At 39.2% G+C, this 13,752-nt stretch overlaps 1 protein-coding gene across 1 annotated transcript in view; it reads right to left on the minus strand.

The window, feature by feature from the left end:
- The window catches only part of LOC127424582 (calcineurin-binding protein cabin-1-like), a 155,862-nt gene that overhangs the window by 124,289 nt on the left and 17,821 nt on the right, over nt 1-13,752 (minus strand). The window contains 4 exon segments of the mRNA XM_051669937.1: nt 1,154-1,341; nt 1,438-1,510; nt 3,650-3,859; nt 3,861-3,867. Coding sequence (XP_051525897.1) covers nt 1,154-1,341; nt 1,438-1,510; nt 3,650-3,859; nt 3,861-3,867 — 478 coding nt within the window.

Here is a 13,752-nt window from a genome sequence, read left to right on the forward strand (position 1 = left end):
TGGTGAAGAAAAAAAAGATTCTGCACTATTTCTTGGTCACTAATCAAACGTAAAAGCAAATTAGTGACATTGATCATACAAACGAAGATTTTTAAAAGAATATCTCAGCTCTGTAGGTCCATACAATGCAAGTGAATTGTCACCAAAAGTTTACAGCTACAAAAAGCACATATTGTACCTGCAGCATAAAAGTAATCCATAAGACACCAGTGGTTAAATCCATGTCTTCAGAAGTAATATGTTAGGTATGGATAAGAAACAGATCAACATTTAAGTCCTTTTTTCTATAAATCACCACTTTCACTTTCTTTGTTTTTGGCGATTTAGATTCTTCGTGCATAACGCCACCTACTGGGGAGGGAGGAGAATTTATAGTAAAGAAGGACTTAAATATTGTTCCGTTTCTCACAAACACCTATCATATCGCTTATGAAGACATGGATTTAAGAGTCTTATGGATTGCTTTTATGCTGCCTTTATGTACTTATCGAGCTTCAAAGTTCTGGCCACCATTCACATGCATTGAATAACATTGAATGTCCATAGACCAACAGACCAACAGATATTTTTCTAAAAATCTTCATTTGTGTTCTGCAGAAGAAAGAAACTCATACACATCTGGAATTGGTATGAATGTGAGGAACTGATTTTCATTTTTTGGGTGAACTATTTATTTTATTCTTTTGTACAAAAGGTCAGATTCCCTTGCTTCCATTGAAGCACAAAAGACAACATTTTCAAATAATGCTTGATGACATAGATCATCAAGTTTAATCCTGTGAAGTCCATACCAGCTCAAGTGGACACTGTAATTAAAGCAAAAAGAGACATACCACATACTAATACATACTCAAATTCCTATTCATTTTTCGATTCAACTTTTCACTTAAATTGTCATAGAAAAATAGAAGCATTTCACAAATGGTCAGAGACTTCTGGACAACACTATATGTTATTAACAGCACACACAAAGAAATAAAACAACAACACAAGAGTACAAACAGATGTTTTTAGCATATACTGTTTATGGTCTGCACTCATGATGTTGTGAACATCAGTCATTAAAATCAAATGTAAATCTTAATATTACAGTATATAATATAAAATGACATGGAAACGATGTTTGAGTCTATAACAACTGAAGTTCTCTTGCCTGAATGGCGAGGTGTCGTGCTTTGAGCCAGTGAACTCTGACAGCAAACGACAGCTAGTCTTCTTCAAACAGATCTTTCTGGGAGGAGGCCATGGTCAAGAGAAATAGATCAGACTGAAAGCGAGCCACTGGACCATCCAGATCCCCAGAATCCCTTCCCACACCAGACAAAGTCTTCCTCTGAGACACTGGAGAATGTTTGAATACATTTGTGCAATTAATTCTTAATAAGTTAACTAATACCAAGCACAACACAAAGGCCTGATTGATTGTAATGTTCTCACTGTTTTTCCCCTTCATCAAGGACCTCTGCTCCAGCTGCAGCTCCAGACAGCACAGACTCATCAGCATCATTTCCTGTAACACAAAAACACTCTTATAGACAACATAACAGTTATCACAGAAATGAGGTACCAGGTTGCTACAGTGAGCATTCTAGAGGAAGAACCCTTTTTAAAGGGATAGTTCACCCAAAAATGAGATTCTCTCATAATTTACTCACCCTCGTGCCATCCCAGATGGGTATAACTTACTTTCTTCTCCTGAAAACAGACGAAGATTTTTAAAAGAATATCTCGGCTCTGCAGGTCCATTCAATTCCTAGTGAATGGTGGCCAAAACTTTGAAGCTCAAGAAAGCACATAAAGGCAACATAAAGTAATCCATAGGACTCCAGTGGTTTAATCCATGTCTTCTGAAGCGATATGATAGGTGTGGGTGAGAAACAGACCATTATTAAGGAGAGTTATAAATTCTCTTCCCTGCCCAGTAGGTGGCGATATGCACGAAGAACGCAAATCGCCAAAAAAAAAAAAGAATGTGAAAGTGGAGATTGATAGTAAAAACTGACTTAAATATTGATCTGCTTCTCACCCACACCTATCATATCACTTCTGAAGACATGGATTAAACAACTTGAGTCATATGGATTACGTTTATGCTGTCTTTAGTGCTTTTTGGAGCTTGAAAGTTGCCATTAACTTGCATTGTATGGGCCTTCACAGCTGAAAATTCTTCTAAAAATCTTCATTTGTGTTAAGCAGTAGAAATAAAGTCATACACATCTGGGTTGTCATGAGGGTGAGTAATTGAGAGAATGTTCATTTTTGGGTGAACTATCCATTTAATTGACACTTTTAAATACCTGCTGCTTCACCTCTGCTTCCAAAAACAAAGTGCATTAACCTTTGATGTTTTGTGTGTTGTTTTGGTTTTTGTATGTTGTACATGTGATTTCAAACATGAACAATGAATACTATGGCTGGGAATTGCCACAGACCTCCCGATACGATATTACAACAATATTTCCTAGCCGATTCGATATGTATCTGTATCTGTATTGCAATTTTGTAAGTATTGCGATTTGATGTTTTTATATAAAAACTTCATAAAAATATTTTTTTTAAAGTCCTTTTTCTCAGAAATAAATGTCTACTGAATGATAGTTGAGTCTGAAATGACTATTCTTTTCACTCTGTAATATATAATTTGCAGGTAAAAGGTAAGGATGTGCAAAACTACCCATTTAAAATGACCATTCGAGCAGTCAGTGCATTGTCTGAGCTATTAGGCGACTAGTTAGTACAAAGGATCCCATGCATGAGGCTGCATTATGTCCATTTGTATTCAACAAACAAATATATACAACATATTTTAACTTGTCAAACTAATGTTGTTATTTTACATGGAGTGGTGGTGGTGTAGTGGACTAAAGCACTGAACTGGTAAGCAGAAAGTTGTTGGTTCAATCCCCACAACCACCACCACTGTGTCCTTGAGCAAGGCACTTAACTCCAGGTTCCTCCAGGGGGATTGTCCCTGTAATAACGGCACTGTAAGTCGCTTTGGATAAAAGCGTCTGCCAAATGCATAAATGTAAATGTAAAACATAAAATTTAACATACAATAGATTATTACTATTATCATAATGACAATTTTGCAACATACAAATGGAGGTTAAAGTGTAAACTTTGTTCAAGAATCATTTCTGGGGCTGTACTGAATTATGACACACGTGACAATTCACTTGTAGTACCAGTGTCGTTGCAAGTAATTTGCATATGCATCCTGTGATAGTCTGAGATCAGCGTTCTTATAGACAACACTATTCTTACAAACTGCTCCCAGATGACTGACAGAGGAAAAAGTGAGAACTCGCCATTTGCGCGTGTTCCGTGAGACACAAATCAGACACCCTCGTCGCCGGCATTTCTTTCGTCTGTTCTTCAAAATATAATCAGGTGCGTTTATTAAAGCCCGTGTCTTTGTGTCTAAGCATTCCTTGTCGACAGCGGCATGTAAATGTGCAAAAATACCTACAACTGCGCATGAATACCCTGGCTGTTAGATTATAAATACTGCGGGGGCTCTACATGTAATTTAAGCCATCCAACAGTTTGAAAAGCCTTTTTTGTGAGCAAAAAGCCTTCAGGTGAAATCTGCCCCACTATCAGCTTTCCAAATAACCACTGTTTCTGACATGTCTCTGTCTCATACCTTTATGTGCTTGTTGCTGCAGTCTCTGAGCAGTGGGTTGGGCAGCCCAGCGCTGTGTTTCCTCCAGCAGTTGAAGATATCCAGCACCACTCCACTGAGGCCTGCAGGCCACTCTTCCAGGAACTTTTGCCCCACTGCCTGCAGATAACGCAACATCAGCTCCAGGATGCCACCGTTTTGCATGTTTGCCAGCAGGAAGGCATGCACGTCCTTCCGCTCTGAGGATCAATGAAGAACAGATCATTTAAAAAGGGGGAGAAGAAACAAACAAGAAATATTAAGTTCATCTAGACAAACTTTTAATTCAGGATTTCCAGCATCAGTATTGAGTCCGATGCTGCGCTCATGTACTTATAGGGCTGCAACTAATGATTATTTTAATAATCGACTAATCTAACGATTATTAGAAAGATTATTCGACTATTCGGGCGATTACTGCAACGATTAATCATTAGCTCTTAACCGACTATTCAGCTTGTGCCCCGACTTAAAAGGTTGTATTAAACGTACTTTCTAACAATAAAGAGGACAAAATCATCTTTTAAAAATACCTCTAAATGACATCCACTGGACTAAAGGGGAAAAAAAATACTTTATTCATACTAATTCAGTAAAAACTCACTGCAAAAAATCCTATTGTTATCAAGTATTTTTGTCTTGTTTTCCATTTAAAAATATCTAATAATCCTTAAAACATGATACATTTACTTTAAAAGCAATATAACATGTATCATGAATATAAATGTATTTTGTATATAAGTGTATATTTTCACATTCTGCGAGTGCAGTATTCAAGATAAATTCTCTGAAAGCAAGTCTAAGTATCTTATTTGCAGCTTCTGAAGTGAATGTATCTTTTTGAAAGGATTTGTATATATTTAAAAAAATTTATATTTAAAAAAAATTATATTATATTCAACATTCTCAGATAACACATTTTTCTTCTGCAGTATAGCACCCAAAGTAAGTGTATGCATCAGCCGGGTGCAGTTTCTCTCCCCCTTAGATTGGGTTTCTTCACGCAACTCATAGAAGAGACGCTGACCGCACAGAAAAATGCCAGTTTCAGAGTTTGTAGTTATTTACATGACCTTCCTTATTATTTGAACTTTAATAAGAGATGCATTAAAGATATAATGCCAGGGTGTTTCATTTAAAGATGCTCTGATATAAAAGTTTTGCTGAAGCGGAACGGCAGCTCCGGCTCTGCTTTATTTCATAACGAGAGTGCTTCTGTATGCACTTATTGTATAATTTCCTCTTACTTTGCGATCTACATCAACTGAAGCTGTTTGGAAAGTTTGGAGTGCGTCTGGACTGTGAGCTGTGTTTTCTCCTCAATCAGGCACGAGCTGCAGTGTTGCTCTCACATGTCATCATTAGAGTTTAATGTGATCTCATGTTATGTTAACTGAGATCAAACGACTATTCGACAAAGAACATTTTTGTTGACAAATTTTTATTGTCGACATTGTCGATAATGTCGACTAATCATTACAGCCTATGTTCTTAAATTAAAAATGTAAATTAAAATGGCGATAAGTCCTAATGTGATTATTAATACAGTACACAAAGGCTGTAAATTAATTAAATAAATATATGTTCTGCATGTGCTATGCGTTTTAAGGCGAATTTATAAAGCCGGCGCATGAGCATCGCGCACGCTCTGTGTGTGTGGTAGATGACTGAGAGCAGAGCACTAATTCACTTTGAAGCGTGCAGCACATACAGACTACATATTCATTTAATTAAATGGCAGACTTTTGTGGTTTAATAATTATGTAGGGTCATGTAGAAACTGGAGGTGAGAATTATCTACAATAACACACAGAAACTGAAAGGGCTCTACTCTGTTTTCATCCAAAATAAAAGAAACAGAAATGCATCACTACAGTATAGTTATGTAATATTCACTCTAACAATAATAATAATAATAATAATAATAATAATAATAAATCAATAGCAACTGTATTGTATTTAAACAATATCACACATGTGACCCTCTATTGTGGAGCACAATATTTGACAAAAATAACCCCAATATTGTATTTTGGACTGTGCTGAGGTTCCATTTGAAAGCACTTCTTTTATTAAAAATGTTATGTTGACAATGATTTATTCTATTTTAATTTGATTAAAGTTAATGAATTCATTTATTTAGACACCCTTTTGATGATTAAGTTGAATTACACTGTCAAATATGGAACTAAGAAAAAAATTTGTGAATTTGTGAAAGAATAAAACAGAATTTGGAAAAATAAAAATAAATGGATTTCATGCAGAGATGCTTCTGTTCATGAAAAAGGACCTGCCTCTTACACTTGCCAAATAATCCTTGGTAGACAGCCTTTACATATTGGTTATATATACTCACACACACACACACACACACACACACACACACACAGTGCATCCGGAAAGTATTCACAGCGCTTCACTTTTTCCACATTTTGTTATGTTACAGCCTTATTCCAAAATGGATTAAATTCATTATTTTCCTCAAAATTCTACAAACAATACCCCATAATGACAACGTGAAAGAAGTTTGTTTGAAATCTTTGCAAATGTATTAAAAATAAAAAACGAGACGTGACACCATGCAAGGAGCAGACGTGTGAGCGACGAGCTCTGCGCACTTTGCTGAATTTTCGATTATTCTCATGTTATAATCTGGTAAAATTTGATACACCCAGTTGCACATTTGCCCTTTGTTGTAAAACATGGCAAAGAAGTCAAAATCCTCAGGCTCTGGAGACATTAAAAGACACTTACGAGTTCAGGATGAAAGCCCCGACAGGCCTACAGACCGGGGACTCGATTTGGATGGCGCGGCAGGAGAGGTGATCCAGCGTCAGATGTCCAACATGTCGGTGATGTTGACAAAGATTCTTGCTGATTTGGAGGATCTCGCTGTAATACGTCGATCGATTACAGCGATGGAAACAAAATTCTCTGAGTTAGCTACAAGAGTGACTGATGTTGAAAAACGAATCAATTTTCTGGAATCTTCGGAGAGGGAATTAACCGCTAATCCGCCCGCGACCAAATCTGGAACATCTCCTTGAAAAGCTTGAAGATCTTGAGAATAGAAACCGCAGGAATAATGTTGGAATTGTTGGAATTCCTGAGCATGAGGAGGGCAGAGATATGGTGAAATTCCTAGACGAGTTTTTCCCGAGTCTGCTCGACATAACAGATCTGCTGAGGGAGATAGGCCCAGATCGATTCTGGCCAGATTTCTGAGATCATCCGATAAAGATCTTGTGTTGCGCCAGGCGAGGAGCAAAGGGAAGCTTTCTTGGAAGAACCATAATATTTTCTTGTTCCCAGACTTTGCGAGTTCAACAAGAGAGAAACGCGATCGGTTCAAGGAATGTAAGAAACTCTTACATCAGAAAAAGATCTCGTTTCCTGCCAAACTGAGAATAGAAACGAAGGTCGGTCACAAAGTATTCACATGTCCAAATCAGGCAATATCTTTTATAGAATCAATGTCTGAGTAAACCATTGGATGTTTCTTATGTGAGTGGGCCTGACTCGCTGTACTATCTCTTGAGGAAGCTGGGCGACATTTTAGGTTTTTTTGCATTGGCTCCGCCGTGCGGCTGGAGCTTGTTTTGTGAATAACACTTTCCTTAAAGAAACTTTTGCATTTAAGTTCCCGGACAGATTGACAGTGTACACTATGGATGACCGCAAAATATCTACATGCTCACACAAAGGATGTCATTTATAAAGCTGACGGATTGTGTAAGTCATGGTATATACTTTTATGCAGCCTCTGAGTGAATTGACTCGATCATCCGGGGAACAGGGATGCCGGTTTTGTTTCTTTTTGTATTGGTTCCGCCTAGCGGCTGGAGCATGTTCTGTTGAATAACATTCCTTTGGATCAGCTGTTGATTCATCTGTTCATTCTTCATGCTTATTCCTCCTGCTGGCTGTGGTTTGTTTTGTTGTTGTTGTTTTTTTTTTGTTTTTGTTTTTTTACGGGACATTGGAATGATTACGTCATCCGTTGAACTCATAACAGCTGGCTCACTGAACAATCATTTGTCTGTCCGAGGAATCTGAACGGTTTTATATCAGCTGGAATTTGTTTTGTGGATGATCACACCTTTGAGACAGTTCTGTGAATGAATACACACATTCTTTGTGTTCATTCTTCCTATTGACTGGGTTTATTTCACAAAGTATTTTCTGTTATCTAATTTTGCCTCACAATTTGTGAGGCAAAATTTAGCAATCTGATGGCAAAGTTGTCGTGGGGGCTCGTGGGCGTTCATGGACCTTTTGAGTTTAGAGGGATTGTCGGCGGTTGGCGCTGTTGTGTGCGGGGTTAATGCGCACGTTTTTCTTTTTTCTGTTTGTTTTGTTCGGGGGAATGTTCGGGGTTTGATTGTTTCACTAATGGGGAATGTGGTCTTCATAATTTTGTTTTTGGCACACAATTTATTTTTTCTATTATATCAATATGTCAGTTGTTAATATAAGTGTACTATCTCTCTCCACATGGAATGTGAATGGGTTGGGGCACCCCATAAAAAGAAGGAAGGTTATTACTTTTCTTAAACGTAAGAAATATGATATAGTGTTTCTTCAAGAAACACATCTCTCCCCGCAGGAAGCTGAAAAATTTGGGAAGATATGGGGTGGACATGTTTTCTTTAGTGCTGGCACAAGTAAGAGCAAGGGAGTCATTATACTGGTAAATAAACATCTACAATTCAAATGTCTCAAACAGGCTAAAGATAAATTAGGGAGAGTCATTATTGTTTTAGCTGAAATTCAAGGGCAAAGGTTGATTTTGTCTAATATTTTCACACCTAACGCTGATGATCAGGGCTTTTTTATAGATCTTGAAATGATGCTGCAAACCACTCGCACCTCTCATGATATAATATTGGGAGGAGACTTTAATCTTTTGATGGACTCAATCCTTGATCATAGTGAAGCAAAAGTGTGTAAGCCCCCTAGAGCAACACTGAAGCTTCACAGGATGTGTAAAAATCTTGGTCTTTCGGATATTTGGAGACTTTTGAACCCGTCCGGTAGGGACTATAAATTTTTTTCATCAGTCCATAAGATTTATTCTAGAATAGATTTTTTTTTTGATATCCAAATCCCTCATTTCATCTGTTGTTGATTGCTCAATTGGAAACATTTTAGTCTCGGATCACGCCCTGGTGAGTTTAGAGGTGAGGCCACATATAGAGAAAAAGAAATCATATAGTTGGCGCCTTAATGTAATGTATCCCTTCTGCAAAATCCTGATTTCCAACAAATGTTAAAGACTGAAATCAATGTTTATATGGAGACCAACTGGTCCTCAGTATCCTCTGTGGGCGTGGCTTGGGAGGCACTTAAAGCGCTTCTAAGGGGTCGGATCATACAGTATGCCTCATTCATCAAAAAATCCAAAGCACGAGAACTTGTGGAGTTGGAAGGAAATATTAAAAGTGCAGAGGCAGAGCTGAAGCGCCATATGTCAGCTGATGGCCTCAGAGAATTGACCCGATTGAAATATACTGTAGATATAGTACTATTTTGTCGCGGAAAGTGGAGTTTTGGTTATTCAGGGCAAGACAGTCATACTTTGAGTCAGGTGACAAAGCAGGGAAGCTTTTGGCTAGATATATAAAGCAGAAAGAGTCTTTTTCTACCATTCCCTCAGTGAAATCTGCTGGTGGTGAAATATTCACCTCAACCATTGATATTAATAATGCCTTTAAAGAGTTCTATCTTGATCTTTATAGTTCCACGTCTTTGTCTACTGATGAAGATATTAGAAACTTTGTGGAACCATTAGATCTTCCTAAACTGACGATTGAGCAAAAAAACTCTCTTCATTCTGAGATAACCTTGGAGGAGCTTGACGAGGTAATTAAGTCCCTACCTACTAACAAGGCTCCGGGGCCAGATGGTTTTGCCGCAGAATTTTTTAGATCCTATGCTACAGAACTGGCTCCACTTTTCTTAGAAGTTTATACTGAATCATTAAAGAACAGAAAACTTCCTCCAACCATGACACAAGCCCAGATCAGTCTGATTCTTAAAAAGGACAAAGATCCAAACGAGTGTAAAAGTTACCGTCCAATTTCCCTGATCCAACTAGATGTAAAAATATTGTCAAAGATTTTGGCTAATCAATTAAGTAAAGTTATGACATCACTTATACATATAGATCAGGTGGAGTTTATTCGGGGTCGCAGCTCTTCTGATAACATCAGGCGTCTCATCAATATCATGTGGTCAGTAGCGAATGATCAATCTCCAATCACTGCCATCTCACTTGATGCCGAAAAGGTGTTTGATATGGTAGAATGGGATTATCTTTTTAAGATTTTGGAAATATACGGGTTCGGGATTACATTTATTGGTTGGATTAAGTTACTTTATAGACACCCTGTAGCAGCGGTACAAACAAATGGATTAATCTCAGATTATTTTACTTTGAATAGGGGCACTCGGCAGGGTTGCCTTCTTTCCCCATTATTGTTTTGTCTTGCCCTGGAACCATTAGCAGCTGCAATAAGAAAGGAGGATGATTTTCCAGGGGTGGTGGCGGGAGGTGTGCCGCATAAGCTTCTGCTTTACGCAGATGATATTTTATTATTTGTCTCTGAACCTACTAGATATTTGCCTTGCCTCCACAGAATTATTAATTCCTTTTCCAAGTTCTCAGGATACAAAGTCAATTGGGCTAAATCCAAAGCTTTGGCTCTAACAGCTTTCTGTCCAGTAACGGCTTTCCAGCCGGGCGCCTTCCAGTGGCCCAAACAGGGCATTAAGTATTTGGGGATTTTATTCCCAGCAAATTTGTCTGATTTAGTTAGTGTTAATTTTGACCCTTTAATAAAAAGGATTTCGAGCAATGTCAGCAGGTGAGCTTCATTACATTTATCGATGATTGGGAAGGTTAATGTTATTAAAATGTATCAACCTGCTACAATCTCTCCCTGTAGATGTCCCTTCTCTTATTTCAAGGAATTTGATAGCATAGCGAAGTCCTTCATTTGGAATGGTAAACGTCCCAGATTGCATTTTAATAAGTTACATAGGCCGATAGACAAAGGAGGGCTAGGCCTTCCCAAGATTTTGTTTTATTACTATGCGTTCAGTCTCAGACATTTGGCTCATTGGTTACTTCCACGTGAGAGAGCCCCTCCCTGGTTTGTTATTGAACAGGCAGTTCTCGACCCCTATTTCGCCATTACAAAGTATCTCTATCAAACTAATCGGAAAAATTAAGTTACACCCCGTTATTTCGCATTTACACTCGGTATGGACTAAAGTGTCCAGATTGTTTAAATTGGACACTTATGTAAATGCTGCCTTGAGCATATGGCAGAACCCAAGACTGTGTATTGGCAAGTCTCCTTTCTGTTGGCCGGAATGGATTGTGAGGGGGGTTGCTACACGCGGTGACCTATATGAAAGTGGTGTGTTGAGATCGTTTGAAAACTTGGTCCAACATTTTGGGATCCCCAGACCTCAGTTTTATAGGTATTTACAACTGCGCCACCTGCTTTGCACTATTTTTGGGAGTAGCACACATCCCCCTAAGGAGGCAGATGCTTTGGGAGAGGTGATTGCGGCTTTTGGAAAAGGTCATGAGGCATCAGTGTGCTACTCCCTGTTAATTCAGAGTACGGGGGACGGAGCCTTAACTTCTCTCAAGAGAGTATGGGAGAAAGATTTCAACTTGGCATTGGAGGAAGGAGTGTGGGCTAAGATTTTTAAAAACATTAAGTCTGCATCTAGTGATGCAAGGGTGCGTCTTATACAATTCAAAATTTTGCATAGATCTTATTGGACCCCCTCTAGACTGTATAGGCTTGGTCTTAAAGACACACCCACCTGCTGGAGATGTCAATCGGTGGATGGAGACATGGCCCGTGTTTTTTGGTGGTGTGTCGAGATCCAGAAATTCTGGTTAAAGGTTCAGAATTTTGTGTGCGATGTGGTGGGCACTCGGGTTTCATTTTTCCCCAGACTTTGTGTTCTGGGCGATGGGGCGGTCATCGATGTTAGGGATGGCCATATAGGGAACTTGGTTCTGACATGTGTGATGATCGCCCGGCAGGTTATTTTGAGGGGTTGGAGGACAGCTGGTGCGCCCCCATATCCGGAGTGGTGTACGGAGGTTGGGAAGGTGGCAGCTTATGAGGAGGTGTCATCTAGAAGACGGTGTGGCTTGGATAAGTTTGTTCGGAAATGGGGCAGGTATTTGGAGTTTTTGGAGGGCTCTCGGGTGGGGTGTGGAGAGAGTAATGTATTATAGTTTGTATGATTATTATGTGTATGTATGTATGTGTATATATATATATGTATATGTATTTATGTTTGTATATGTATGTATGTATATGACCACAGGGTTGTTTTTTTTTTTGGAGGGGCGGGGTCGGGGAAGGGGGGTTGTGGGGTTTAAATGTTGATTTTATATATATATATATATATATATATATATATATATATATATATATATATATATATATATACACACACACGTTTACATTTCATTGTAAATAAAATTAAATAAAAAAAAATAAATAAAAAAAAAATCACATGTACATAAGTATTCACAGCCTTTGCCATGACACTCAAAATTGTGCTCAGGTGCAACCTGTTTCCACTGATCATCCTTGAGATGTTTCTACAACTTGATTGGAGTCCACCTGTGGTAAATTCAGTTGATTGGACATGATTTGGAAAGGCACACACCTGTCTACAGTGCATCCGGAAAGTATTCACAGACTTCACTTTTTCCACATTTTGTTATGTTACAGCCTTATTCCAAAATGGATTAAATTCATTATTTTCCTCAAAATTCTACAAACAATACCCCATAATGACAACGTGAAAAAAGTTTGTTTGATATCTTTGCAAATGTATTAAAAAACAAAAATGAAAAAAAAAAAAATCACGTACATAAGTATTCACAGCCTTTGCTCAATACTTTGTTGAAGCACCTTTGGCACCAATTACAGCCTCAAGTCTTTTTGAGTATGATGCTACATTTTTGGGCAGTTTCTCCCATTCTTCTTTGCAGGACCTCTCAAGCTCCATCAGGATGGATGGGGAGCGTCGGTGCACAGCCATTTTCAGATCTCTCCAGAGATGTTCAATCGGGTTCAAGTCTGGGCTCTGGCTGGGCCACTCAAGTACATTCACAGAGTTGTCCCGTAGCCACTCCTTTGTTATCTTGGCTGTGTGCTTAGGGTCGTTGTCTTGTTGGAAGATGAACCTTCACCCCAGTCTGAGGTCCAAAGCGCTCTGGAGCAGGTTTTCATCAAGGATGTCTCTGTACATTGCTGCATTCATCTTTCCCTTGATCCTGACTAGTCTCCCAGTTCCTGCCGCTGAAAAACATCCCCACAGCATGATGCTGCTACCACCATGCCTCACTGTAGGGATGGTATTGGCCAGGTGATGAGCGGTGCCTGGTTTCCTCCAGACATGACGCTTGCCATTCAGGCCAAAGAGTTCAATCTTTGTTTCATCAGACCAGATAATTTTGTTTCTCATGGTCTGAGAGTCCTTCAGGTGCCTTTTGGCAAACACCAGGCGGGCTGTCATGTGCCTTTTACTGAGGAGTTGCTTCCGTCTGGCCACTCTACCATACTGGCCTGATTGGTGGAGTGCTGCAGAGATGGTTGTTCTTCTGGAAGGTTCTCCTCTCTCGACAGAGAAATGCTGGAGCTCTGTCAGAGTGACCATCGGGTTCTTGGTCACCTCCCTGACTAAGGCCCTTCTCCCCCGTTCACTCAGTTTGGTTGGGCGGCCAGCTCTAGGAAGAGTCCTGGTGGTTCCAAACTTCTTCCATTTACGGATGATGGAGGCCACTGTGCTCATTGGGACCTTCAATGCTGCAGAAATTTTTCTGTACCCTTCCCCAGATCTGTGCCTCGATACAATCCTGTCTCGGAGGTCTACAGACAATTCCTTGGACTTCATGGCTTGGTTTGTGCTCTGACATGCACTGTTAACTATGGGACCTTATATAGACAGGTGTGTGCCTTTCCAAATCATGTCCAATCAACTGAATTTACCACAGGTGGACTCCAATCAGGTTGTAGAAACATCTCAAGGATGATCAGTGG

Source organism: Myxocyprinus asiaticus, chromosome 33 (assembly GCF_019703515.2).
Source record: "Myxocyprinus asiaticus isolate MX2 ecotype Aquarium Trade chromosome 33, UBuf_Myxa_2, whole genome shotgun sequence".
NCBI classification, from domain to species: Eukaryota; Metazoa; Chordata; class Actinopteri; order Cypriniformes; family Catostomidae; genus Myxocyprinus; species Myxocyprinus asiaticus.